At 37.0% G+C, this 26,843-nt stretch overlaps 1 protein-coding gene and 2 long non-coding RNA genes across 5 annotated transcripts; 2 read left to right on the top strand and 1 right to left on the bottom strand.

The window, feature by feature from the left end:
- Nucleotides 1–823: 823 nt before the first annotated feature.
- Nucleotides 824–3,368, top strand: LOC309489276. Its single transcript, XR_014202380.1, has 2 exons — nt 824–2,199; nt 2,437–3,368. It is a non-coding gene; the product is annotated as an uncharacterized lncRNA (long non-coding RNA).
- On the bottom strand, nt 3,216–25,841 carry antxr1b (ANTXR cell adhesion molecule 1b). 3 transcript variants are annotated; one of them, XM_082157846.1, is made up of 18 exons: nt 25,135–25,841; nt 21,668–21,739; nt 21,170–21,241; nt 20,726–20,807; nt 20,612–20,645; nt 18,717–18,796; nt 18,420–18,488; nt 18,206–18,286; nt 16,928–16,988; nt 16,679–16,777; nt 14,577–14,646; nt 13,374–13,587; nt 12,762–12,857; nt 12,414–12,458; nt 9,543–9,638; nt 9,121–9,288; nt 6,805–6,885; nt 3,216–4,969 (listed from the first exon to the last, which is right to left on the bottom strand). In XM_082157846.1, the coding sequence occupies exons 1-18, from the start codon at nt 25,287–25,289 to the stop codon at nt 4,544–4,546; spliced, it is 2,001 nt and encodes a 666-aa protein (XP_082013972.1). In that variant the 5' UTR covers nt 25,290–25,841; the 3' UTR covers nt 3,216–4,543. The 3 variants fall into 3 exon arrangements, with proteins under 3 accessions (XP_082013972.1, XP_082013973.1, XP_082013974.1); XM_082157847.1 differs by having other exon boundaries at nt 13,509–13,587; nt 25,135–25,840; XM_082157848.1 differs by lacking the exons at nt 21,170–21,241; nt 21,668–21,739; nt 25,135–25,841 and adding an exon at nt 20,972–21,155.
- On the top strand, nt 14,549–24,689 carry LOC309489273. The gene is made up of 3 exons (XR_014202377.1): nt 14,549–14,683; nt 16,898–17,005; nt 24,340–24,689. It is a non-coding gene; the product is annotated as an uncharacterized lncRNA (long non-coding RNA).
- Nucleotides 25,842–26,843: the final 1,002 nt, after the last annotated feature.

The following is a 26,843-nucleotide window of genomic DNA, read 5'->3' as shown; positions in this document are numbered from 1 at the left end:
GCTTTGTCTCCTGCTTTAAATGTAGCTCTGTGTGTCATGGTTTAAAGACAAAAATGAAAAGGTCACAGCAATTAATTATAGCCATGATCCTGCAATAATCAAACATTGATCATTTTTGGTACTCCAATAATAATAATCAATACATCTGTTTTTACAACCCTGTTTACAAGCTTCAATTAAAACCTAGATTTTTACCATTTTCAAAAAAAAAAAATCTGGCGTTTTGGTTGTTTGCCAGGACATTGCTGACATTATTTTAGTATTATTTATATAGGCTACTCTTCTTTTATTTATTCATATTTTGAATTTACTGTTATTTTTTATATTTTCAGTTTTCATTTTATTTTTAGTATAAGTTTTAGAAATGTTATGTGCTTTTTTTATTTTTATTAGTTTTTCTTTCTTTAAAAATCAAATCTTTATTAAATTAAATATTTCTATTTTGCCTTATTTTTATTTTAGTTTTGGTAATTTTAGTGTTCTTTTGTTTGTGTGTTGCTGTGTGGTTGCTAAGGTGTGTTTTAGCATGTTGCTAAGGAGATTAGAGTAGTATTTTTGTTGTTTGCTAAGATGTTCTGCGTGCTTTTATGTCTTTGGAGTAGTTTTAACCAGTCAAACAAGCGTTCTGATATGATTCTTAGATATGATTAGCTTCCATCTTCAGTGTTTATTGTGCACAATAAAATGTCACATAGCCTAGAAAGTTCAACATGCGAGTAAAAAAATCGGCATTGGCGAGTATGAAACTGTAACGATCGCTAGTTTGCTGCCGCCTGGTAACATTTTTATCTAGCCTAAAGGCCCGTTCACACCAAGCACGATAACTATAAAGATAACGATAAAGATAAGGTTTGACTTGTCAAACAGTGGAGGATTGTTTTGTACCTCGACGATTAACTTCTCTGCAATGTCATCTGCCATTTTAAATGCGCGAGACCTTTAAATTAGAATGGATTCTGATTAGCTGTCAGTGTTTTATCGTTGGACAGCTGGGAAAAAAAAATCGTTCTGAAAGTGATCCCAACGATATCGTTCCTCATATCTTTATCGTTATAGTTGTGGTGTGAACTCCGTTATTCTTTAATATGGAGAACGATTTTTAGAATTATATCTTTATCGTTATCTTTATCGTTATCGTGCTTGGTGTGAACGGGCCTTAATATAATGCTGTGAGAACATGAACGAGAACAAACATAGATGACGCTGTGAACAGTCGACGGGTTAGTGCTGCGTTGTAAGCTTCCTTGCCAGTTCAAATATTCAAACGCAAGAAGATATGAACGGGAACTCAATTCATTACTCGCGTGTGAAGTTCAAACATCCAGAAAGCCAAGTCTCAGACAGCATGCAAATACTAAATTGAGCTCTCTTTCAAATCTTCTCATGCATGAACAGACGAATTCACACCAAATGTAAAAAGTGAGTATTCTAGTAAAAAAAAGTAATTTACGTCTTAAATGAAAGTAAACAGTTGAGAAAGAAAATGCATGTGCACAGAATGTATGATTGGCTCTGCGTATTCTGTCTTAAAGTGACAGCAGCCTAATATTCCTGCCGCTGTCTGCGTTTTCAATGTTATAAATCACTCACTGCTTGTGACTTTTGAACTTAAATAAGGATTAATCTGTGTTTATTTTATACAGTGAAGACTATGCAGTGTTATTTTATGATTATCCAACTTTACTCTGAAAACTATTGTTAGACATGCCTGAAAAGCACTGTTTATTTAACTTGTATCATTGGTCGGTAAAACATATTAATTGGCCAGTAAATTTCCTTAAGTCACAGGCCGTTGGCAGGGGTCGACAAAAATTTTGTTTTAGGCCCTGTTTTCAATGCAACCATTTGTGTGTTGTTCCTGAATGCAAACGGCATCAGTAAACAGTGGTGAAGCTGAAAACAACTCCATTAGAATCCATTTATTCTGCCGTTGCGGCCACAAACCTCTTGAAATGTTTACAACCTTTTCAGTACGGTGAGTATGACCAGGAATCAATTACAGCTGTCATAACCAGATCAACTGTGAAGTCATTTTGACAGGTCAGTCTGCCACACTTCATCTTGAGATTAAATCCTTTATCCTTCTCTTAGGTATTTACTACACTGAGAGCTGATGTCATTAGCCACAGAACTGAGAAGACTGTCTCGCATAAAATAAATCAACAAACGGCTGCAAAGCCTTTGTGACAGGGAAAAAAGGTATAAACAGCAGCGCCAGAAACCACTGCCACGTCGCTTGAATGCTTCATTAAACTCTATTTATCTTTAAGAAAGAGAATGCAAGCATATTTTTCTATAAATTGAGCGAGACCGTTTGTAAATAGTAGTGCGCTTGCAGATGCCAATGCAAGTTTTACATTTTTTAAACATATTTACTGTTAGGACAACTTCATAACCCATTTTACTTCTTTACTATGGCATCTCTGATTGAAACAGGATATGCAATGGAAAGAAGCAGCCATTACATACCAGAATGGAGTGAATGTGAGTTTACATGGACCAGAGCGTTTGTTAGATGTCAAGTTCACCCTCCAGAGCATCTCTACATATTTCAGTGGTAATGCTGCTTTTTCAGATCTATTGTTCAGTATTTGCAATTATTGTTATAACTTCTGTGACATTAACCAGCATTAGATTGCAGACGCAGCATAAAGTAACTAAATAGCCAGCTATTGATTAACTTTATGCAAAAGCCTCTGCAGTGTAAGTAAGCTGAATTTTTGAAGAACGATTGTGAACAAAAAAATGTATTTATTTTGAAAAAATACACTGATGAATTATTCACAATTAGGAAAACATAAAATTCAATAGGGTTAATTTTAATTTCAGGTTGTGATTTATAGTGCCTTAAAAGGGACATTGAGTTTGGTGAAATACAAATAACAAAGCTTAATTTGATCTGAGTGGCTTGTCTCTTTCCTGTGTAGAACAGGAATACTCTAATGTAGCCTTCAAATGTAAACCTGTAATTCATAAGTGTGCTGCTAATCATTACTAAGAATAAGTTGATCGACACTCATAAATCCGATTCAGTTCCAGTTCTGGAAATTTGATTTGCATATAAGGACATGTGGCTCAAGTTGAATGTTTCTTTATCAACAGTGTGGATGGTTTCAAGGTCTGAGTCATAATTTTTCTACTTCCCAAACGCCATTCAAAACATGCTATTTTGCTGAAATTCTTGATAGCACATATAAATTATGCTGACCCAAATACAAATTCCAACATTTAATTGAAGCGTGTAAAAAAACATGCTCTTCGTTTACAATTAATAGCCTGACACACACTGAACATCTGCAACAGCTCAAGCACAAACTTTCAACCCAGCATGAGAAATAAAAATACATTGTTGAAGTAAAGAAGAAAAACTGCAAATATATGATGCATGAATGAATAGTTTGCAGAATAATTATAAATTCTGTGATCGTTTACTTATTATCACGCCGTTTCAAACTTGTGTGATTTTCTCTAGCAGAATTTACTGGGAAATATATGAAGGTCATGGAAAAGAGTATTCATTGAGTGACTTGAGAGTGAGTAAATGATAACAGAATTTTCACTTCTCAGTGAACTATCCATTTAAATGCATCACTGGCAAACAACAGAACAAAAGATGACATTTAAATTAAAGAATGAGTTTTTTTACTCATGAATTTTGATCTATTTTTAGCACAGCTGTTTGGAAAGCATTCATATATACAAAATAAAAGCCTGCTTTGTTCCTCATTGTTCCTTGGAAATATATGGCTCAAACATGTTAATTTTCTTCTGGGTTCAGTTTTTGTCAATGTTCCCTTCCATTGTTGCAGTCACTTGAAAGTTGTATCCAGCAGATGTTTTCCTGACCTATTCAAAAGGCATCAAAGCTGAACATGATCTCAAGTACAACAGGATCTGTAATACTGATGCTTCTCGTTCGACCTTTTCTAATGTATCTGAAAAACTAATTAAGATGTTAATAATGATGACAATGTGAATCATTTACAGAATCATTTTTACTAACAATGAAGACAGTAGGTATTAGAATATGGCTACTTTATTTACCAAATAATTGTCAACAGACTGCCGAATAGTCTTCAATTATGTAATGGTCTATCATCAATGATTCTGTTTGAAGACACCTCATTTTGATGTGTATATATTTCTCAGTTGTTCAAATCACTATGTATTCGATGGATTTTTTTTTTTTTTTTTTCAAATGTTTATCATTTGTATCCGATTTGCTTCATCAGTGTCTCTGGTTCTTTTGCTCTGTCTCTCTTTGGCGTTCTGTTCATTTGAAACAAAATAAAGAACATGGCAAGATGATTCTGAAAGTTAACAAACCTAGAACTACTTCATAGACGTGCAGTTTTCGAAAATTAACACCTTTGAATGTTTGTCAACCAATCAGAATGAAGTGTGCAATACAGTCACTGCCATCTGCAGCCATTGCCAGTTGTAATAATCATGCTGCTCCTTTCTAATGCCTGGAAAATGTAGGCCTCAATTTTTGCCACCAGCATAACCAGCAGTTTTTCTTGTGCAAATCTCTTGGATCTACTCAGTCCTGGTAGAACTGTGGGTCCTCGGTGCCTGGGCGTGGAGGTGGACGAGAAGGGGGCGGGGCTCGCCCGGGTGGAGCTGCCTGAGGGGGCGGAGTCAAGGTGCTGGGTGATGAGGGCGGTGTGGGAGGAGGAGGAGGAGGCAGAGTCACACTGATACTCAGACTGGTAGAAGGAAGAGCTCTGGTTGGAGGTGGTGTGTAAGGGGGAGGGGTTATGGATGTTGGGGGCGGGGTTGATGGCAAAGGGGGCAGGGTGGAGGTGGGAGAGTGGGCGGAGCAGCGTGGGGTGGGCGGCAGGGTGCCCTGCGGGACAGGAGGGCATCTGCTATGGGGGAGGCTGTAGATGTGGCTCGAGGGGTTGTTGTAAAGCGGGTATCGAGGAGGTGGGCAGGATTTCATACGGGTGAATTTCATACAGCGACCCTAGAGAGTAAAAAAATTAAAAAATCCATTTATAAAAGCTTTTATATGTTTTTACACTTGGGTGTGCTAAGCTTCTGAAAACCTAAAAAGAGTCAGTAGTTTTTTTATTTTTTTATTAAATGAATACTTTGATTCCCCAAGGACACATTAAATTGAGCAAAAGTCACAGTAAAACATTTATAATGTTGCAAAATTCGAATATTTCGAATAAATGCTGTTCTTTTGAACTTTATATTCATAAAAGAATCTTGACCAGAAAAAATGCTTGACGTTTTCCAGACTGGAGTAATGATGGTGAAAATTCAGCTTTGATCACAGGAATAAATTACATTTTAAAATTGTAATGATATTTCACAATATTAGTGTTTTTACTGTATTTTTTGATCAAATAAATGCAGCCTTGGTAAGCAAAACAGCCTTTTAAAAAACATTAAAAAAAAATCTTACCAACCACAAACTTTTGAACGGTAGCATATAATAGTTTGTTTTCTAACATCAGAATAAGCTATTTTTGCACTATTACTATTCAAAACAAAACTTCTTTTAAAAGATCAAAGAAAAGAGTTTAAGAGTTTCTACTTGTTTGAAATCAGTTTTTTTCTCCCACAGTATGGCTCTGAATAATAAAGATGCCATTCGTGAGATGAATTTAGCCCAGTTCTGTGTTATATAACTCAGTGCAGTTAAATTTTGCTTTAAAGTATCAACAGAAGCTCTTGTTTCCCTGTGAAGATGCAAAGCAGGCCAATTGCTTTAAATTAAAAGGCAATTTGATTTCTGTCCAGCGTTTTTGTTCTATTTACCACAGCAGATCAGACACCCTAAACCCCCCCTCTGTGCATTCCTCTGAGGGAAAGGGGAGGGTGGTTGATGCTTTAAGCAGACTATGGTGCATTCCTTTAGGCAGGAGGAATATTAGCAGACTGGTCCTATTGGTCTGAACCAATGCCAGAGTCCTGAGTACTTTCACTCTGCCTCTGTTTCTGACTGCACTTATTGCTAACAGCTGGCCTCCTTTCATCCTCAATATACCTCACATTGGTTTTCACGTGATCCTCACAATCTGCCTGCAACATTTTAAACAAGAATAGATTCTGGAAGAACCCAGAGGTCTGCTTTTCTGGGCATTAACTACTATTACCTCCTTATGTGGAAACAGATTCTGCCTTTTAATGTAGTGTTTTTCTAACTTAAAAAAAATTGTCAGACATAAGCGATAAGCACAGCTGAGTATTAGGGGTGTAACAATACTCTCATGTCACGATTCAATACATATCACGATACTGAACTCATGATATGATAAAAAATGTACTGTTGATTCAAATGCTCAATTTTATATTACATTGTGGGTGTAAATGAATAGGCTTGGACTTGGCCTGGTAACCCAATGCACAGGACAATGGTGACACCAGAATAAAAATATTGATGATTCTGAAGCTGAAAATACAGAATTATTTAAGACGAATATGCTTGCAATCTGTCACTGACTACATATATTTAAAATAATGTAGGCCACTTTTTACTGGTAACATAAGACGTTTGGCACTATCAGGACCCACAAATATTCTCCCGTTGTATTATTATACATTATATTCAACATTATGTATAGTAGTTTAATGTAGTACTAACACTAAGTCTGAAAACTTGATTTTTTTTTTTCACAGTAATTTTTTATTTTGGGTGAACTATACATAATAAATATTGTCACTATCCACAATACTGCGATATATTGTGACACGATATATTGTTACACCCTTAATATATATATTTATATGCGTAAGCCACAAACTGACAAAATATCTGCAATTTGTGTAATGCATGACACTATTTATCACCTTCTCTCCAGGTTGAGGTCTCATCACGGATACACGGTCATATCCTCTCCTAAGCCAAACCCACAGGGCATCCAGTTTCCCCTGAAAGATTCAAACACAACAGTGGTTCAAGGAGATCAACACTTCACAGCGTGCTGCTGGGAAATTCAAGCTGCAAAACACACTTCATCAACAAAGCAAAAGTGATTGTCAGGGTAATCTGTAACTGACTACCCAGAGCCGTGCAAAGAGACATAGGACCAAGGTACTTCATTTACATTCATTTTATGCAGTGTTAATTGACAAGTTTCTAAGTTTCTAATTTCCTGTCTGAATCAGAGCGATATAATAATTGGGACAGCAACGAGAAAGAAATGCATGTTCCTAAAATTGGAACATCTAATTGACTGACTCTTCTCTGTATTTTCAACTCAATGACATGTCCAGTTTCTCATTATTTGGCAGTAAAATAAACTGCGTAGGATGTAGCAGACAGACAGAATTTCACCTGTTACTTTTCTCAGATATTGAAGACTAGGAGTGCCGCACAAATAAATCAAGTATCAATGTATTTAATAATAATAAAATGTTACTTTCAAATTGATAAATAAACAATTAAATTGACAAATCTTCAACAACATTTGCCTTTGTTGGTGGCCAGTTGTGGGTCCAGTTGCATTTTTTTTTTTTACTTGATTAACAAGTGGATAATGCAAATTGATTAAGAAAAGCAACTTGAAATAATTTAAAATAATTAAAATTCTATGCATCATTTTGTTTTTATTTATTATTTATTGTTACATTTAACTACCATTTTAATTAGTGAATTATGTGAACATCTGTGAACATTTTTAAATGAAAAATAATCTATACATTAATAACTGATTCCTTCATTTTATTTTTATGTGGCAATCCTAGCAACTTGGTAATAATTGGATTAGGATTTTTGTATTTTGTGGCAATTCCATTGAGATTGCTGGGATGGATTTCCATTTAGAGGTCAGCTACAAATCATTAGACTTGCTTTTTAGTAAACAAATGTCTCCAATGTGACAAAACATCCAAAATATTTTAATAGAGCTCATTAGAGGATTGGCTGTTGGAACCACCAATAACTCCCTGAGGTACAGTAAATAATTTTCTCTTAGAAAACAGTTATTAGTAACATTTGCCTCACGCTGCCCTGGATAACATCTCAGCTCATTTCTTGAAGAGTTGTGGGCTTCAATGGAGACTAAACAGAGCGAATTTCGTGCAGAATCACACACACTGAAGTTTGTCTTCATTTTTCTCAACCTGTATGTGTGTTTAATCTCTGCCTCTCAGAGTGGACTGTCACCCAACATAATCCTGAGGAAAGAAGGTGGAAGAGAAAGAGAAAAGGAGTTTGTTTTGTTGGGAAATGGACCAGCTCTGCAAAGCTCATCTCTCTTGGGTCAGCTCGGTTCAGCGTCTGGTTTATATCAACCCTCCCCTTCCATCTGACAGAGACATTATGAAACAATGCATGAGCCGCTTCCCGGACTGGCCGAGGCCACCACAACAGCACGCCGCTTCTTCTGAGTTCCTTCCAGTCTTCCATACCCTGGCCACGTCATTTGTTGTCCACCAGATGAGCATAACGCAAGCATGACACTGTACTGGGTCATCCATAGCTGTTGTGTAATGTGTTTTTGTGAGGACACACTGGGATTTGAAAATTTTTTGGCTTCGTAAAAGGTACCTTTTACAGTGCCATCCCTGGCCAGTTGGTTTAGACCAATATTAATTTTAATTCTGGTCCAAGCTGATTAGAGCTGCTTTGGTTCTGGTCACTGGTTGGCCAGCAATGCAATGCTGTTCACCAGCAAAACATGGTGAATCAAGAATTTAAGTTTCATATAAAAATAAAATAAAAATAGTAATATATACTGTCATTTTTTGTGAATTAATTCATCTGTTGGTGTAAAAAGTAAAAAACGTCTCAGGACCAAAAATTTTTCGTCCAATCATTGCGATGTTGTACCTGCCTGTCAACATATGTATTTTTTTTCCATACCTCCGCGCACCTGCTCGCGCAGACATCACACATCATCAGCGCGTTACATGCTATGCATAGACAGACGCGTCACTTTTACAGTTCCTCCTCAACCAAAACAACGAGCTTATGCTGCGCTCACGCCATGTTGTAACTATGATTATGAGATGGCAACCCGTGATTTTCTACTTTGAGAGTTCACTTTGTCTCTCGTCTCGTGGTGGTTTGAAGACTCTGCTGTGCGCGTTCATACGTTTTGAAGGAGGTGTGGCTTTAACCTACTTTTAATTTGACAAAACCTTTGGCTTAAACAGATCTACCTTGATAGGGGAGTACCACTTCTGAGGGGAGATTGGTTTTCGCATGCCGTTGTTTAGGGTCCGTGTGGTGGGAAACTCAAACTCTTGCTCAGGCATCTTCACCCGCGCATTCTTGGCCTTCTCCAGTTTGGCTCCTTCATCAGTGGATCCCTTATCTCCCCAGCGCACCTGGAGTTGTGATGGACACACACACACACACACACACACACACACACACACACACACACACACACACACACACACACACACACACACACACACACACACACACACACACACACACACACACACACACACACACACACACACACACACACACACACACACACACACACACACACACACACACACTCGTATCACTGCAGTGGACCGGAGCGAATGCAAGCTGTTCTTTTCTTTCCAAACACCCTTGACTTACTTACTTCCATCCTTTTGATGCCACCAACTCCTCTCCCACCGTAGTACGAAGCATCCACTGTTGGCCACTTCTTCTTTGGGTAGCCTTCATCCTCTTCATCCTTTAGAGAAAGACATTCTTATTAAAAATGGTCGTGAATTTTGAGAAATGTTGAGCAGAACTTGATTGATTGATTGGATTGTGAAAATGCATCTCTGTGTAAAATAAATAGTAAATAGTAAATAAATATTTTAATTCCATGTTAACTTCCGCTTAGTTAAAAAATTGTCGTTGGCAATTTAAAACATCTACAAGAATATAGTGAAATATTTGCCATTACTTTAAAAAAAATTCAGTGAAAGATAACAGAAAAAGATGATTTCTGCATAGATAATGATGTAGTTACTTCATCTAGCAGCAGGGGCTGACTGGCTTATGCTAACCAGCCAAACTGACCCAGTTATTAGGCACTAAAGAGACCATTTGAAGTGTTTGGAAGAGCCAATTACAAATGAATGCATCCTTTGTTTGATTTGATTATGCTAAGGGCGCAACAAGAACAAAGTAATTATTTATTCTCATGAACTGAAATACACTTTGAGTTCAAAACCATGTAAAAAATAATCCTTTCCAAGCACCCCAGGAAATGATGTCAGCCTATACCTTCCTGTCATCTGAATTTCTTGGCTCATAAGAAATCAGACAGAATTGAATTTCCATATGTTCCCTTGCAGTCTGACTGCAACTGTTTTAATGAGCTTAGGAGGACGAACTCTCTTAGAAGAACTGTTTTCTATTTTGAGTATTACCCTAGATTACCCTCTGCTGAAACTTTTGGCACTGTCTTCAGGCTTTAAGAATTTTTTTTTATTTTTTAAATGATACATTTAAAATAATAAATAACTATTTTTTAAATGTAATTTTTAAATTCCATTTTAATTCTGCTGTTTTGGGAGAACTGTTGACTAATTGACTAATAGATGAAGCCAAGCATTTGGAAAAATGATTAAAAAAATTTTTTTCATAAATTATTATTATTATTTTTTTTATGTGTTAAGTTTGGGGTCAGTAAGATTTTTTTCAAATACAGTCTTCTATTTGAATATATTTTAAAATGTCATTTGTTCCTGTGATCAAAGCTGGATTTTCAGCATCATTACTCCAGTCTTCAATGTCACATGATCCTTCAGAAATCATTCGAAAATGCTGATTTGCAGCTCAAAAAAACATTTCTGATTGTTATCAATGTTGAAAACCGTTAATATTTTTGTGGAAACCGATTTTTCCCCCCAGATTTTTCAAAAGAACAGAATTTTTAGAAATCGAAATATTTTATAACATTGTAAATGTATTCAATCTCACTATCTATCAATTCAATGCGGTCCTTGCTAAATATAAACATCATTCTTAGTAAATCTTAGAACAGTAGTTAATATATGTATGTGTGAATTGTTTTCAACCATCATGACCGATCCCTAGTACAGTACAGTTGATCTTTCAGAGATTAAAAGATATCCATTTTGCAGTGATGAGCCCTGAGAGCAGGAATAAGAGATCAGTTTATTCTTCCACTGCAGACTGTTACCTCAGACACTGCAAGACCTGCTTTAAGCTTGTGGAATTTCCTGTTTTGAAGGAGAAATCTGAGACTTGGAAAGAGGAAGACTTGCAACGTGTCCAGGTTGAAATGTGCTATGGACAATTAAATTGTTCTCAAAAATGCATAAACTTGAAGAGGTAGTAGGCTACAAAAATTCCTTAACAGTGGAACTGCTCTTTGTCATGTCGTCTCCAGATGTTTACATTTATCCTAGTCCAAAAGGGGGGGGGGGGAATCATTAAAATTCATCAACATTACAGGGTGGATTTTATTTGAAAATTCGAGACCTTAAATCACATAATTTTCTGACGCTTTCTGTCTTTTGTCATTATCAGTTTGGCACCCGGGACCACATCTGTGAAAACTTTGCTGAGCAAATGTTTGGAACAAATGTCAGCTGGCGTCTCCTCACAAGCAAAACCCTCTGAAGAAATCTTGTTGGAGGAAAAAGGTTTCATGATGAGAATACACTGTGGCTCCTACCAAAACAGCAAGGCATAGCATTGAAAATCTACATTCAATTTAAATGATTATTTGCTAGGATTCTACCCCTCTGTTTTGGCTCTCCAATCTAATTCGAGCTGTTCGAAATGTGACTTTGCTACAGCAGAGGGGAAGAATTTCAGTGAATAATGTCTTAAATCTAGATCTGTTTACACAAAGCTATCAGGCTTCAGACCAGTGTTATTTCAGCTAAAGTTTATTTTATTCAAGCAACAAAAATGATTATTTTATGGTTTTAGATTTAGTTTAAGTATAATAACCCTGCTTCAGATGACTAGCCCTATTGACTTCCATAGTACTGAAAAAAATACTATAGAAGTCAACGAGGCCCATCAACTGCTGGTTACTGACATTCTTCAAAATATATTCTTTTGTGTTTAGCAGAAGAAAGAAACTCATACAGGTTTGGAACAACTTGAGGGTGAGTAAATTATGACAGAATTTTCATTTTTGGGTGAACTATCACTTTAGCATCTCCAGTTACTATACATTTTGCATATTAATAACAGCCTGGATATTTTCCTAACTTACTTCCTTTTTGATTTCCACAGAAGCAAGAGAGTTACATGGTTTCCATATGTCACGAGGGAGTGTAAATAATGACACCATTTTCATTTTTGGATGAACTATCCCTCATAGTAACTAAATTACCCAACGTGCAGGTCTGGAGATGGACATAAAATCTGATTTTTCACACTGGACTCCAACTGCTGACTGCAATATGTGATCTTGACGTCGTTCAGGACTCAAAAACATGGAAGAAAATCAAAACCAAAAGAAAGTATCTCTTACCGAACTGTCATCCATCACGTGTGGCGGCGGCGGCTCATGGACGATCTGTTGCAAATGAAAAGAACGTTCTTTCATGTCACAGGAATCTTCTTTGAAGGAATGGAAATGAGATTTTAATGCAAAATGTCATGTTTAAAAACTTCTTTCTTTTTATCCCATCTCACTTCTTAGCAAGACTTTTTCCATGGCTCAAAATTTCACATTCATTTGCACTTCAGAAGAGACATCATAGGCTCAAAAACTGCTTGAAAACCACTTTTCATCGCAGTAATGACTGGATTTTGGGCTCCGGTTGGGGTAACTTCTGAAAAAGAAAGCTGAGATGAGGGGCTTCAGTGCGAGACTTACCACGGTGCAACAGAGGGGCCAAAACCACCAGAGTGTGGCCATAGCGATCAGCAGAAGAAGTATCAGCAGCGCTATCGCCAAGAACGTTCCGTCGGTCTGATGGACAGAGCAGAAACACAGATCCAGGGGAGGTTTATGGTCCAAAGGAAATAAACATTGAATAATCTTCCTCATGCCACACTCAAACCCTTCTGGATGGGGTTCCACTTAAAAGTTTGCGGTGTAATGGAGTTTAGGGAGAGAATATTAATAGGAATTTATGCAAGGAGCTTTCTTAAAACAGTATCTGGATCTCTGCGTGAGTGACTATGCCTGGAACCCTGTCTGAAGTTAAATATAGTATCTCACGAAACCTTTACAAAGCATTTCAGTCACATTTCACCACAAAATCAAAGAAAATAATTTGTATTCATATTTATTTATTTGAATGTGAACATGTTTTCATGAGATCACATGTTCAACACCTTAACAATGGTGTTCAATCAATTCACATGCTTTTGGGCCTCTGTCTCATAGCAAATCTGCTGCAATCTACCAGTGTACTGTTGGAAAGGCACCCCACCAGAGGAGCGTTGGATTTTAGAGAGGGCAAGAAGGACAGAATATACTGACTGTGTTCAGAGGGTAGACTGAAGATGGAGCTGAGCTAGAGGAACTGCCCAGTGTAGTGGTACTGGGAGTGGCTCTGCCCAGTGTAACAGTGGTAGTGGGCTTGACACTGCTGCCCTGCAGGGTTACTGTACTCACACAGCTGACAGTCGTGATGGTCACAGAACTGGAGATAAAACTCAGGCCGTTGTTCATACTGACATGGAGGGAGGCAGACCTATGAATGAAAAAGAGAGACAAAAATGTCTGACTTGTTTTGTTCTTCTTTTTTAAAGTTCTTTTATGAAATATTTAAATACATTCTGCATTTTTCCACACGTACACTGTAAAAAGTGTCAGTTGACTTAACTAAAAAAAAAATTTGGAAACCGTTGCCTTAAAATTATTAAGTAAATAAACTTCATGCTTATCAAAAAAATTTGGTAATGTGGGTATACAGTGTATAAAATTACATATACACTACCATTCTTAATCCTGGGGTGGTAAAACTTTATAATAACTTTCATTATAAAATCATTAATAAACATTATATAATGCTTAACGGATCATTAGTTAATAGATATTCAAATAACTAGAAAGATGAAAAAGTGTTTGTTAATGTTTACTAAAACGTACTAAGGTACTAAATGTATTATAAAGTTAAAAATGCTCCACTTTTATGATATTACACTTACAGTAAAAGACGTAATTCTGTGAAATATTATAAAAATTTGAAATGTGTCTTCTATTTGAAGATGTTTTAAAACGTGATTTTATTCCTGTGATCAAAGCTGAATTTTCAGCATCATTACTCCAGTCTTCAGCCTTTGCTGCTTAATATTTTTGTGGAAACTGTGATGCATTTTTAGGTAATGTACATTATCATGTAAAATCTGAAAAAAATTTTTTTACATTTTTTTTATACAAAATGGATGGGTTATGCAGGGACTTCCTTTTAATGTTTCCACTGTAAATTAAAACGTGACTACATGTATTGTTTAAATTTGATTTCAATGAATAATTTTTTACTGTACAGTAGGCTACATATAAAATTATGAAGATGTTTTACAATGCTTCATAAGCTAAAAAGCCTGGAATAAGAATGCCTTTGAGAGAGCTGGGCGTCTTTCTGTCCTGTGTTTGAATTTGTTTCTTGGCTTGTGTGTTTCTCTTTCCATTCTAGCTTTATTTGCTTCAGCTGAAGAAAGAGTTTCCAGCAACACTTACGTTCCCTCCTCCTTCAGTACAGGCGCTGGGCAGAGCAGGTACGTGTCTTCAACCACCAGAGGCCTCTTCACTGGAGAATAACAACACACAGGACAAGAAGCAGCTTGGCAAGTGCCCTTAGGATTGATATCAATGATTCTGTTTCATTTTACCATGTATTTGTGGATCATTTTACAGCAGCTCAACATATAAACCAATCTGAACCACCCTTACAAAACTAGTTTCATACCGTTCAAAAGTTTGGGGTCAGCAAGATTCCTTTTTTATTTAAAGAAATTAATACTTTTATTGAGCCCTTGCTCACATGCATTGAATATATCAAAAGCTTCAGTAAAGACAGAAAGTTATAATGTTACTAAATGTTGTTTTTTTTCCTTCAAAATGCTGTTATTTAGAAACTTTCAATTCATCAAAAAATTATGTCAGTGCTTTTGCATTTTCTCGCAAAATGTTTTTCATTCCCCAGAGAAACGTTGCGCTCGCTCACAAAATTTTTGAAAAAATATGGGGTTTTGTCTCGCCAACCCATATTTTTCCACAACCATGTTCCTTTAGGGGCTCCGTAATCATGTGACACTGAAAACTTGATTAAAATAGAAAACAGCTATTTAAAAAAAGAAATTATAATATATCACCGGTTACTGTTTTACAAATAAATGCAGCCTTGGTCGTACCCCAAACTTATGAATGTCCACAAAAAATAACATTACTTATTGCTGTTTTTAATAAACAAATCCATAATAAAATAGATTTATATAGTCTTTAATGCAGAACTCAACACCAAGATGATACAGTGATATGGTTGGTTGCCAGGGTGTTACTATGTAGTTTCTAGGCAGTTTTGGGTGATCACTAGGTGGTGACTCCCTGTCTCAAGTCAGAAGTGTTCCCACTCAAGTCTCTATATTTTGTTCTGTAGATATGCCTCAAATCCCTGTTGAATTGTAAGTCTATGGGGTTGTTTTGCTCCTTTCCTCGTAATAGCACACCTCTTCTCTTCTCTTTGAGGTATTATTCATGCCTATATAGCACAAACAAGTTATTTGAGGACCTTTGAAAAGCCCCTAACCCTACGTATAAGTGATGGAGATGCTTGCCTTAGCAATAACCACTTATAATTATTTTCAGAAGAAAAACACTGAAGCTGCATTGCATATCTTTACCATTGAGGTTCAGCCTACAACTGAAGGGCAGAATTTTTCATCCTCTTGACATTTTCCACATGAAAAATGAGAAACTGGAAAATGTTTGACTCCAAAGCCTCATTTACCCTGGCCGAGAATCGCACTGGTGAGATGGGCCCTGCATTCCCCTGTGCCATCTGATATTCTTTAAGTAAAACAGCAGCTGAGAGAGAAGGATAGAAGCTCAGAGCTCAGAAATCATTAAGACATCAACACCGCAGACCAATTTCTAGCCATTCACTTCCAAGATAAATCCAGCGTTCCAGGCGCTGTGCGTTGAGCCATTTTATTAGTTACCAAATGTAACAGTTATGCAAGAGCCATACGCTGGGGAGTATAATTTACGACATACCCTAAAATAATTACATTTGTTCACCTATCTGTTTTTTGTGACATTGGTCTAACTCTACGCATGTTAATCAAACCAATACCTATACAAAACAATTAAAAACATCTAATATCCCGAACCAAAAGTCCTGGTAATATTTTCCATGGTGTGTTTTTTAATGGTGTGTAGATGTGTGTTTGTTGCACATGTGGTTTGCGTTCAAGGCAAGTCTTGTGATTTACAAGTTTTGCGGCCAACCTTTCTCGAGACCATTGCAGAAAACACGGCAGCCATACTGACATTTGGATTCAATTGGCTTCTTTATCGTTACAAAAGACAAAAACAAAGCTGTCTGCATTGCCACATGCATGAAGACAATGCTTATTTTTCTATTTCCACTGGTGAGTTGAGATTGGCCTGGATGAATAAAAGTTTCAGTCATTTATCAACTATCACTTTTGTTCTTTATCAACTGAGGAGATCATTTGGGTTAGCAGCTAATGCTAACATAGGATGGCCTATTAATAATTCAGCAGCTCACAGCTAGCAATGCAAGGAACAGGAATCCGTCTGTGCTGTTTTTCACTTACTCACGGTGAGGGTGTTGTTGATACGGAAGCTGCAAAGGATTCTGCTCACATCGCGGGCGTGAAGGAATCCGTTCCCTTGAACCACCACCTCAAAGGATTCTGGGAGGGAAGGAAACATTGCGTTTTATGTTATATACATGTGTCCTGAACAGAATAAAAAAACCTTTTTAATCCAATATATAAGAAAAAAAATTGATTTTTGTTGCCTGTCTGAACTAGGTCTTTGCTTCAGGCCTGACGTAAGTTTACCTCCTGCACAAATACTCGAGGGCTCCACGGCGAGGATCTCTATACAGGATCTCTTCAGAATCTGAGGCAAGAAAAAATGTAAGCATTTATGTTTGAATGTTTTGCCATGTCATAGTCAATTTATTGTAGAGACATCCACCAATTTTGACAACTTACTGTAAGTTTTACTTGTGTGATATAAAGGCTCTGTGCCAAAACCTAGTGAGCTGGCTTTCTCTCTAGTGCATACAGTAAGCACCATTCTAAAGCACTGCGCACTGTCCGTGTGACGTCATTTCCGTCATCAGGAGTGTCTTTCCGCACGCAATTTTTTTGTAGCCGTGCGGATGGTGTGCGTACAACAGCGCATATGTGAGTGACTTGAGTGCTTAAAAACAAAGTCCTCTAGACTTCACGGCCAAAGGAGTGTACTTTGAAAGGCTCGCTCAACTGTGCCACGAGATGGAGCGGAACATGGAAAATGAAGTATACCCGTGCCTTAACTCATGCAAACTCATAAATGACTGATTGTAGTGCTCTAAACGGGCAGCTAATATGCATCCACTCACAATTGATTTCAATAGAGTTTATCTTTGGCAATTGTGGTTTTTATGTGCACTGAAAAATAAAAAAAAGTAGGAAGCGAAAGAGGAGAATATGGACATGGTCATGGCTAGGAAACAGAGGCCAGCTTGGCATGCTAATCTTGCAAATGGAGCTTGAGGTAGATTTGAGTTTTAGCGCCATGTCACGTTTATAATTTTATTGGCTAGTCAGTAGACGTAGGTTGTAGCAGCAAACACACTGTGATATGATCATGCTAAATTTCTGACACTGGCTAGCTTTGGTTGCAAGACCGTGACAACGGCAGAACCTCTCACACTGTACGACGTAGCAACACTGTTTAGGAGACACGACCACAGAAATCGCCACGTTTGGTCATCTTTCGTCTGGGACAGCCCAAAATCGTACAATGTGTATCGGCATGTGTAACAGTGTTTTTTTGATTAGCTAACGATTATATACTCTAAATAAGATTGAACCATTTTTTAAAAGATAATTTTTTATTTCACTGAATCGCATTATCAAATTGCCTTTTCAGTGAATGATACATGCAACGCTGCCTTAGAATTTGGCTAAAAGACGCCATGCTTTTTGTCTCAAAAGTGCACATTTGATAACATAAAATGCTGCCTAGGTAGCTCACAAGGTTTTGGAACAGCTATTTAGATGCATCAATAAAATTATGAAAATAAATATGTGAGAGTAGCTGTGACTGAGTTTAATTAATTCACTCACTGAATCAATGACCCCTTGCAGTGCTTCAAAGCCATCATTAACAGGAAAGACGTGATCTTCGCTGTCGGCTATTGTTGCCAGCTGTGACCGAATGAGAAATCATGAAAATTATTCTTCTCTATTCTTTTATTCTTACATTGTACATCAGTTGCTGAAAAATCCAGATCGTGGTGACCTGCTCACAGTGAAGGGGCAAATCATTTTGTCACCTTACCTGGGTTTCATTAAAGTCCTTCACGCCAACACAATACACAGAAGCTCCCAGCTGACGAGAGCGACCGGCCTGCCATTTCATCAGATCAAGGACAGGGTTCAAAAAGATGTGTTGGGTTGCATATATTCAATTAGAGCCAGCACATGTAAAATATCAAACTATGCAAATATTTTCTAGATAATAGGCTAAAAGAGAGAGAAAGAAGGTCCAAAGGCTATTGGTGCTGAATAGATTTTTTTTCATGCTCGGGGGAGAAAGAATGGAAAATATGGCAGGATCTAAGGTGTATGGTCTCACCTCTCTGGCTGCCAAGTCAAATTCATTCTCGCGCAATTCTCCATCTGTCAGAGCAATGATGACACTCGCTGTGCGGTATCCTAACAAAGAAAGAGAGAATCTATAATAGTCTATAGAACCCAGAAAACACAAAACATTGGCACAAAGTACACAACCTTCTTACTACGTTGTGTGGTGAAGGTTACCGCATTGTCACAATGTTGACATTGAACCACCGTTCAGGGCCATTGCTTAAGGTTGTGCCAAGGGTGTCCGGACAACCACTGGACGACATGTAGGCCTACTAGTCACTGCGTGCCCTGAAGCGCGAATCAGCCTTTTAAATTTCAACCGACCTCTTCGTCGAGGATGAATACATGAGTATTGTGTTTAATTTACCTCAGCTAAATATGATACGTAATTATTAAAACACAACAACTTCCTTGTCTAATGTGATATTTATTTATTCTGTCTAACTGTAGGGACAGAATAAAGTTAGCTGATAATTCATGGAGTTTGCGATGTTGTGTAAATTACAGTAACGGCTTTCGACTATGTTTCCCTGCGTTTTTTCTTCTTCTTTTTTCACGTTTTACTTTTGGAAGTGCAATTTTATTACCATATGCAGTTTTAATAAAATTTAATTAGCTAACCTCTATGTCATTTTTACTCTTCAAAGTGTACACTTGCAGGAGTTGATTATAATTAATTTCCTGTTAGGCCCATAAATAATAATAATGATAAACAATATTTTAAAAGTATATAATTATCTAACATCTGACTAATTAAAAATTAACCACAAAACATAACATGCTTAATGGGGGATATCTAAATCTAGCATAAAAAAATGAATTGTCAGAACGTCGTCTCGCAGTTGCTGCAAGTAGCCATAGTAGAAATACAACGTGCCACAGACGTTGCCACAACGTAAAAGTGTTTGCTGGGAACCTCCTAGAATTTCTGACAGTAATTTCTAAGAGTAATCAATCGTAGCCTACTTTTGGGTTCGTCTCGCGCAACCACGGTTGTCTTTTGGCAACCGTTGCACATATTTAGCTAACCGTCCTCTCAAATTTCTTTGAGATGGATAAACATAATAGCCTAACATGATAATGACAGTAGCCTACTTATATTCTTTCGATGTACATCCGATACAAACCTTGTCAGGCGAAAGAACGAACGAATGTGAAATCTTTAAACATATAGGCTACTTTGGTGCGGTCACACACATAACATTTCGTGGGGAAAAAAAAGTTTCCCACTGTCAAAAATGTAGAAATGTAGCCTATGAAAGCTTTTTTTGCAAGCGACATTCCTGCTTGCGTCGATTCCAAGTGAAATTACTGTAGGCTACTTCGTAAATGTACTTAATTTAAACATCGCCTTAGTTTAACTTTTAAGGTTGTTGTAACGGTGTTAAAAAATTATATCTAGCCTAGTAGGCTAAGGTAACATGGGGAAAGATGCCCCCTTAAGAATAATGTGCATTCACTTTTAAACTGTAACCTATTTAGATATAAGTTTAGCATGTGAAGGATGATGATGCTTCACCCAATGTGTTATTATAGGAAATAAATAGAAACATTTGCTAATTTAGTTGTTATAGAACAAAATGTACAATTATTCAAAAAGGCCATTTTACCTCACTACACCCCCACCCACCCTTACCCCAAGGGTCTAATGTTTTTTTAAATCAAAATAAAAACTATAACTTTTACTCCAACATCTAAATCTAAAAACATTCATATGTCCACAAATCCCTCATTAACAAGTAGACACAAAAAACTTTGATATTCAACATAATACAATGTCATAGATCACTATTTTCCAGAGACACAAATTTAGATAAATTAACCTTTCTACTGACAAAAAAAAAAGTCAAGTCAGTTACCAGAGGAATTTGATTCGTAACGTACCGTCACCGGTTCCATAGTAGATCTGCTCGCTTGCCTAGAAAACCACAAAAAATTTTTTAATAAACTGCGTTTGTTCTGATTTGTACTTTAGTGTATTTTACAATAACCTCTTACCCTCTGAAAACCCTTGTGCATGAAGGTATCTCCACCTGGTAAGACATGCTGAAGTTCCTCCAGCCCAGCACGAATCTGATCCCTGAATATTAAGATTTGTAGCATTTTGACAGTTTTTCATGGCAGTTTACTCAATTAAAAGTATTTGTACTTCATGCAATATTTGCTTACTGCCTTTTATTTAAACAAATAGTTAAAAAGATAGATACAATTCATGTTAATTAACATTTTTATTTTTATTTTTACCAGAGCCAAACCAACGGTAACCAGCATAAAGCCTGTACCAGCATGATTTGAATGCTGCCAGCTCTTCTTGATTGGTTGGATTAACACAAATAAAGCTGACAGACTCACAGCAAGTAAAGAGAGAGAACAAAGTCAAAAGCTTTTCAGCTATAGAGATGTTGGCAGTATGAAATCACAGCATGTGTTATAAACTCTTGCCTGTCTTCTGTAAGTTTCATCAGGATCCTTCCCTCCGTTGAAAAGACTATAAAGGACATGCGGAGCTGGGGGCTGAAGATAGAGCAGAATAGGTCAAATGTTCTTTTTTTATTCACAGACCATCATGCAGTTGTTGCCGACAAGCTGACATTAATAGGGTCTAGTAGGAGTTCCATTATAGCTATTCCTGCTATACAAGCTGTCATTATTCCTTAGCACTTAAATTGGCTTTGCAGCCTTTTATTTATATAATATTTCTTTGACAGTGGCAACTCAAATTTGCATAAAGTGTGCAGTCTTTTAATTTTAAACACAACACAACACAACACAACACAACACAACACAACACAACACAACACAACACAACACAACAGCTACCTAAAACTTTAGGTTACATACCTGATTTTTTTTTTATATATAAATACATTGTAGTAATGACACTAAATGGATCACAAATAACAATAAAACCTATACGGCATGCTGAGTTTCTGGAATCACCTGATGAACTTGTGTGCAAGGTGATCAACAAAGTAGTAGATCTCATTCCAGTGGTGCTGTACACTTCCAGACCTGAGAATGATGTCAAAGATGTTATGCATTTAGGGTTTAGTTTTAGGATTGCACAAAATAACAATGCAATCAACATTTCTTTTGTCAAATATATGGACAATTAAGCAACACTAAAAATGAATGAATGAATTTCATTAGATAAAATATCAAACTAAGAGGCATCTACAAATAAATACTGCAGGTGAAACTAATGTTTCTTCACATTTGCTCCATATTTTCTTCATATCATGACTAGTGTTTTGTTTTTATTGGACGTACAGTAGTATGATATCAGTTACTCTTTTGTAGCATTTTTTATTTTCTTTATTATTCAAAAACAAATGTCTTTTCTGAAATGTTTTTGCTTGAAAAACTCTTTTTTTTGTTGACGAATGCCACTTGTTATTTTGACGTCTGCAGTGACTTTTATTTTTTCTTCCAAATACTCTTTTTCCCCCACTTTTTTAGGCCACTGCAAAAGAAAATCAACTACCAGGAAGGAAAAGCATTGAAAGTAAAGAAATTAACACAAGCATGCAGGATGAATTTGGCTCAGTTTTTCAATGCAAGAGGTCATATCAGTGAATGCAATCTTAGGTGTCATTTTGTAAAAAAGAAAAAGAAAAAAACTTGTCATATTGGCATTGCAAGACCAGAGGTGATAGGTCTACATTTATGACTGCTGTCTGAGACATTACATCATCTGCCAAAGTAACATACCGACCCTCCTTTGGAAACACCCAACTCTTTGGAAACCGTTTAGAAGTTCACATGATTGATTAAATCCACAAAAGGATTTAGGCTGCATAGGCATATGTTGTGGTGATTTCCCCCTGAAATTACACACTCCTGATACCCTATTTAAGGATTATATCAAGATTCATTACTTGCATGGCAGCATGTCCCTGTCCAACTGTCATAAAAGTAGTTTTAAAAAGCTTCTGACACAGAGAATGATATCTGAGCATTTATTCGCTAAGTTCTTGTTAAGTGGGCTTCTTTAACGGCTCAGCTTGTGTAATAGCTCATCTGGCGGGGCAATTGTGGTGGAGACAAATAAAAAAAAAATGCTAAGCTTACGTAAGCGACGTTGAAGCCATCCAAAGTCAGCATAAGCTTTCCTCTGTGCACCTCCACCCCCACAAACACACCAGTGCTGCTAATTCAGTCTTGATCAATTCAACAGATGGTGGACAGTCTAATATTGTCTCTAATTCTATTACTGTTCTATTTTTCTCTCTCTCTCTCTCTCTCTATATATATATATATATATATATATTTGGTATGAAGATATGGAATTGGAGCCAATACCAGACCATTCAAGACCCATACCTAAACTTCTCAGTGCATAAATTCAGGCAAAGACAAGAACCATGCAAGGCCAAGCATTTTAGAGAACTGAAAAAAAGATGGAATTTATTGTAGTATTCAAATTCAACCTTTTTTTTTTTTTACAGTGGCCGTTATATGGATTTCTTGCAAATTCTCTGCAATAGCTTACCGACCTGTAGTTGAGGTCACTATCACCTTTAATGCTTTGCAAATAAGTTGCGGTTTTGTCTGAAACCATAGGCCAAGATGCAGATCCAGGCCAAGACTTTAAGTTTGAGACCCAGACCACAATTACTGTACATTTATACATTAAGCAGCTGCTTTTAGCCAAAATGACGTATAAAGCAATTTGTAAAAGAGTCAAAAGCTTTTGTAATATACAATGGCTGTTTTTTAGACATCTAGATTAGGAAGCAAATGAGTGAAGAGGTGATATGTAGAGAATAAATCTTTTTTTTTTCTATTACTGCAAACTTTATTTTAAACATTGTCGTTCTCTTTTAAAACATATTTGAAATTTGGAACATTTCGACATGAGGAAAGTGAGTGTGAATCTTTTAAGGCCCATATCTTGTTAGTGTCCAAAAAGCTGACTGTCTATTTTAATGAGTTAAAAAACTATATTTTTGAATATATTTCAAACGCTGAACCACTTGCCGATCTGATTTTTTTTCCAAAGTAAACCCTACACCAATTTTTTTTTGTGTGTGTATGTGTTCACAACAATTCACTTTTTTTATTAAACTATATAATAAGTATGGAAGAAAAACATACTCATACTATTTCCGTTCTTGCATACAAAAGCAGACACTGTATCAAGGATGTCAATAGAGAGTGTTTGAGTTGGAGGAGGTTGTGATATTTTGAGATATATATATCACGCTAAAAAAACACAGACGTAGACCTTTCAGCATATCAGCATTGTGCATTTTCAGTGTTCCAACAGGAAAATGAAACTTGGATTGTGAGCCAATTCTTCGCAATGACCTCATCAGATAAGAACCTAACCATCAATAAAAAGACCTATCCAAAATCTGGGCTGTTGTCCTCCACAATGAAGGCATTGTTTTATTCTTCCTCCAAAGAGAAATCCAAATATTTAGATGCATATTACATTTGTCTAATGCACTCTATATCCATCACAGGGTGTGTGTTTTTCACATGTCTTGTCTCTGAGTTTATCTTTGCTTTTAAATGAAGAATGTTACTGGCATGACTAAACAATGGCATACTTTCTCTGTCTCTCCCTCCCCTCGTCTCTTTCTCATCTCCATATCATTTGTGCTCAGATGCGAACTCTGATTCAAGACAGCTCTGAGGCTTTGGAACATCTGGCCCTGCTGGTGAAAAGGTTCAGCACATGAGGAACCCAAACAGTTCTAAACGCTCCACTCAGGAGAACCTTCAGGAGAGCTAGACAAAGGAAAATAATCATTCACACCCAAAATATCCCACAAACATAAATGAATTTGTAATTTTTTTTAGTGCTTTTTAATGATCACTTCAGGTCTTCCGTTGTTTTTTTCTTTTCTTTATGTCTTTGCCAAGCTCTTTCTGGAGGTGGGTTGTTGTCCTCATAGTTACTAAATTTATGGTAAATGGCATCCACAAAGCTATTAAAAATACAATACAAAAGCAGTGCAATTCTGTGCTTGAGGATTTTATCTGCATGTGATATGCATTTTGACCATGTCTAAACCAATGTTTTCATGCTTCACCCTCTTAGACGTCTCCGATATAAATTCATTATTTGCTGCACAGAATATAAATTCGAGGTAAATTACACATTTCAAAGACCTTCAGATTACAAGAGGTTTATGCCATATAGCCTATAGGAACATTCAAACCTAAAATGTCTTGATTTGCATCATAGAGGGCATGAGAGACTATAATGATGGTTCAAGTTCAGACAGTCTGAATTGCTTGCTGATGTGTCTCTTTGGAGACATAATAACTATGATTTCCTGCTTAATCTTTGGTTGTTTGTATGGATGATGAATTTATATTTATACAGCATCATATTCTCAGGTGTCATTACACTGCTTAAAGACACTCTCAAAGCTTATGGAAATGGAAACACTCACTTGTCCAGCACGAAATAGAGGTCAAACCCTCCATAGCACGAGGACCCAGCCTCCCAGCGTTCATAGCTCTGTCCAGCACAGCAGCTGAGCCTCAGGATAAGCATCACAAACAAGCTTATGAGCAGCCTGTCACCTCCACGCCGGTCCATGGACATTATTCCAGGTTGATAACGGCAGCCTTGCACAAGTCAATGGCACTTCCCAGCAAACCCTCAAAGCAAGACATCCAACTTTGATGGAGATGATTTACTCTGCAGCCTCTTTTGCCTGTGATCCATCCAGGTTGGAGCAGGTCTGGAGTCCTGGAGCTGCAGTCAGATCCTGAGGAGCCTGAATCACTCCCTCACGCTCAAATAACTCTAATACTGCTGTGCTGCTGCCACAGATGTGTTTCAGGCTTCTTGAAGTGCTGGCCCTCATGTGCCCCTGAGACATACAGTTTGTTGACAGTGACTTGAGTTAGTTTGAATTCTTCATGAAATAATTTGATTAGGTCTGGTGATGTCTGGATCTCTGTGAAAATGGGGGTTTATCTTCAATACAAAGAGGGAGTGACATGGTTAGTTTTGGAAAAACGTTCAAAACAGTTTTACACTGACTCTCTCTCTTTTTCTTTGTTGCTCTCAACTCTCTTTCTCTGAATGGGCTTTTTGTTGAGGGTATTTTTCTTCTCTGCTGCCACAGTGTGGTGACTTTTATTTTTGTTGTAGTGGGGGGACATTCGGCGTGATGAATGAGTGTAAATTAAAAATGGTAGGCTACCACATTTTTTTCTTTATTTTTATTTAAAATATATTTAGAATAATGATTAAACTGCATTTATGTAGCTTGTAAAAATAGTCAAAGGGATAGTTCACCCAAATCTGTCATTACTCACCTTCAAGTTGTTCCAAACCTGTATGGATTTCTTTCTTCTGCTGAACACAAAATAAGATATTTTGAAGAAAAATGGGTTACCAAACAATTTACTTCCATAGGGAGTACACGTTTTTCGGACCGGACCGCGTCACACGAATTCACAAATCATGAATAACGAAATGAGATATTATATGCATGTCTACGACACCCCATGGCGGGACAATAGCCAAAAGAATACTGAATATCAAACCGCAAAACTATCTTTACTGCGGTAAAATACCGAGTCAATGTCAATGGGGCACATCACTGGTTTGGTTACTTCAAAATATATAATTTTGTGTTTAGCAGAAGAAAGAAACTCCTACAGGGTTGGAACAACTTGAGGGTGAGTAAATGACAGGATTTTAACTTTTTGGGGGGTGAACTATCCCTTTAAGTCAGTTCAAACACACCTGTGCAAGAATTGAAGCAGGCTAAATCTGAAAAGATTTCATCATATGACAACAGACTGCTGGAGGCAGTAAATGTAGGAAGACTTGCATTCCTTTCCCCCCTCAAATATCTCCTCAAATGTGGCTACTAAAAGACTACAACCGGAATCGTTGTGGTTACATTTTAAATGATTAGTTGTAGCTGAAACTTTGTTAATTTATAGCCGAACTATAGGCAATCATATAGCGTAGGCTACTTATTAATTCGTAATCCACTAGGGTAAAACATCCAGTAGCCTAAATTATTAACTGTAGGCTACTGTATGATGCAACTGGACGTTTAAATGACATTTTCGTGTTACGTGATTAAAACTATTATGATCGATGACGTCACTCGCTTGACATCCAGCTGTCACCGCA

This window comes from Leuciscus leuciscus, assembly GCF_965113295.1.
Source record: "Leuciscus leuciscus genome assembly, chromosome: 24".
In the NCBI taxonomy this organism is placed as follows: domain Eukaryota; kingdom Metazoa; phylum Chordata; class Actinopteri; order Cypriniformes; family Leuciscidae; genus Leuciscus; species Leuciscus leuciscus.
Note: the sequence above shows the minus strand (reverse complement) of the source record. Positions and strands in the feature narration are given on the sequence as shown.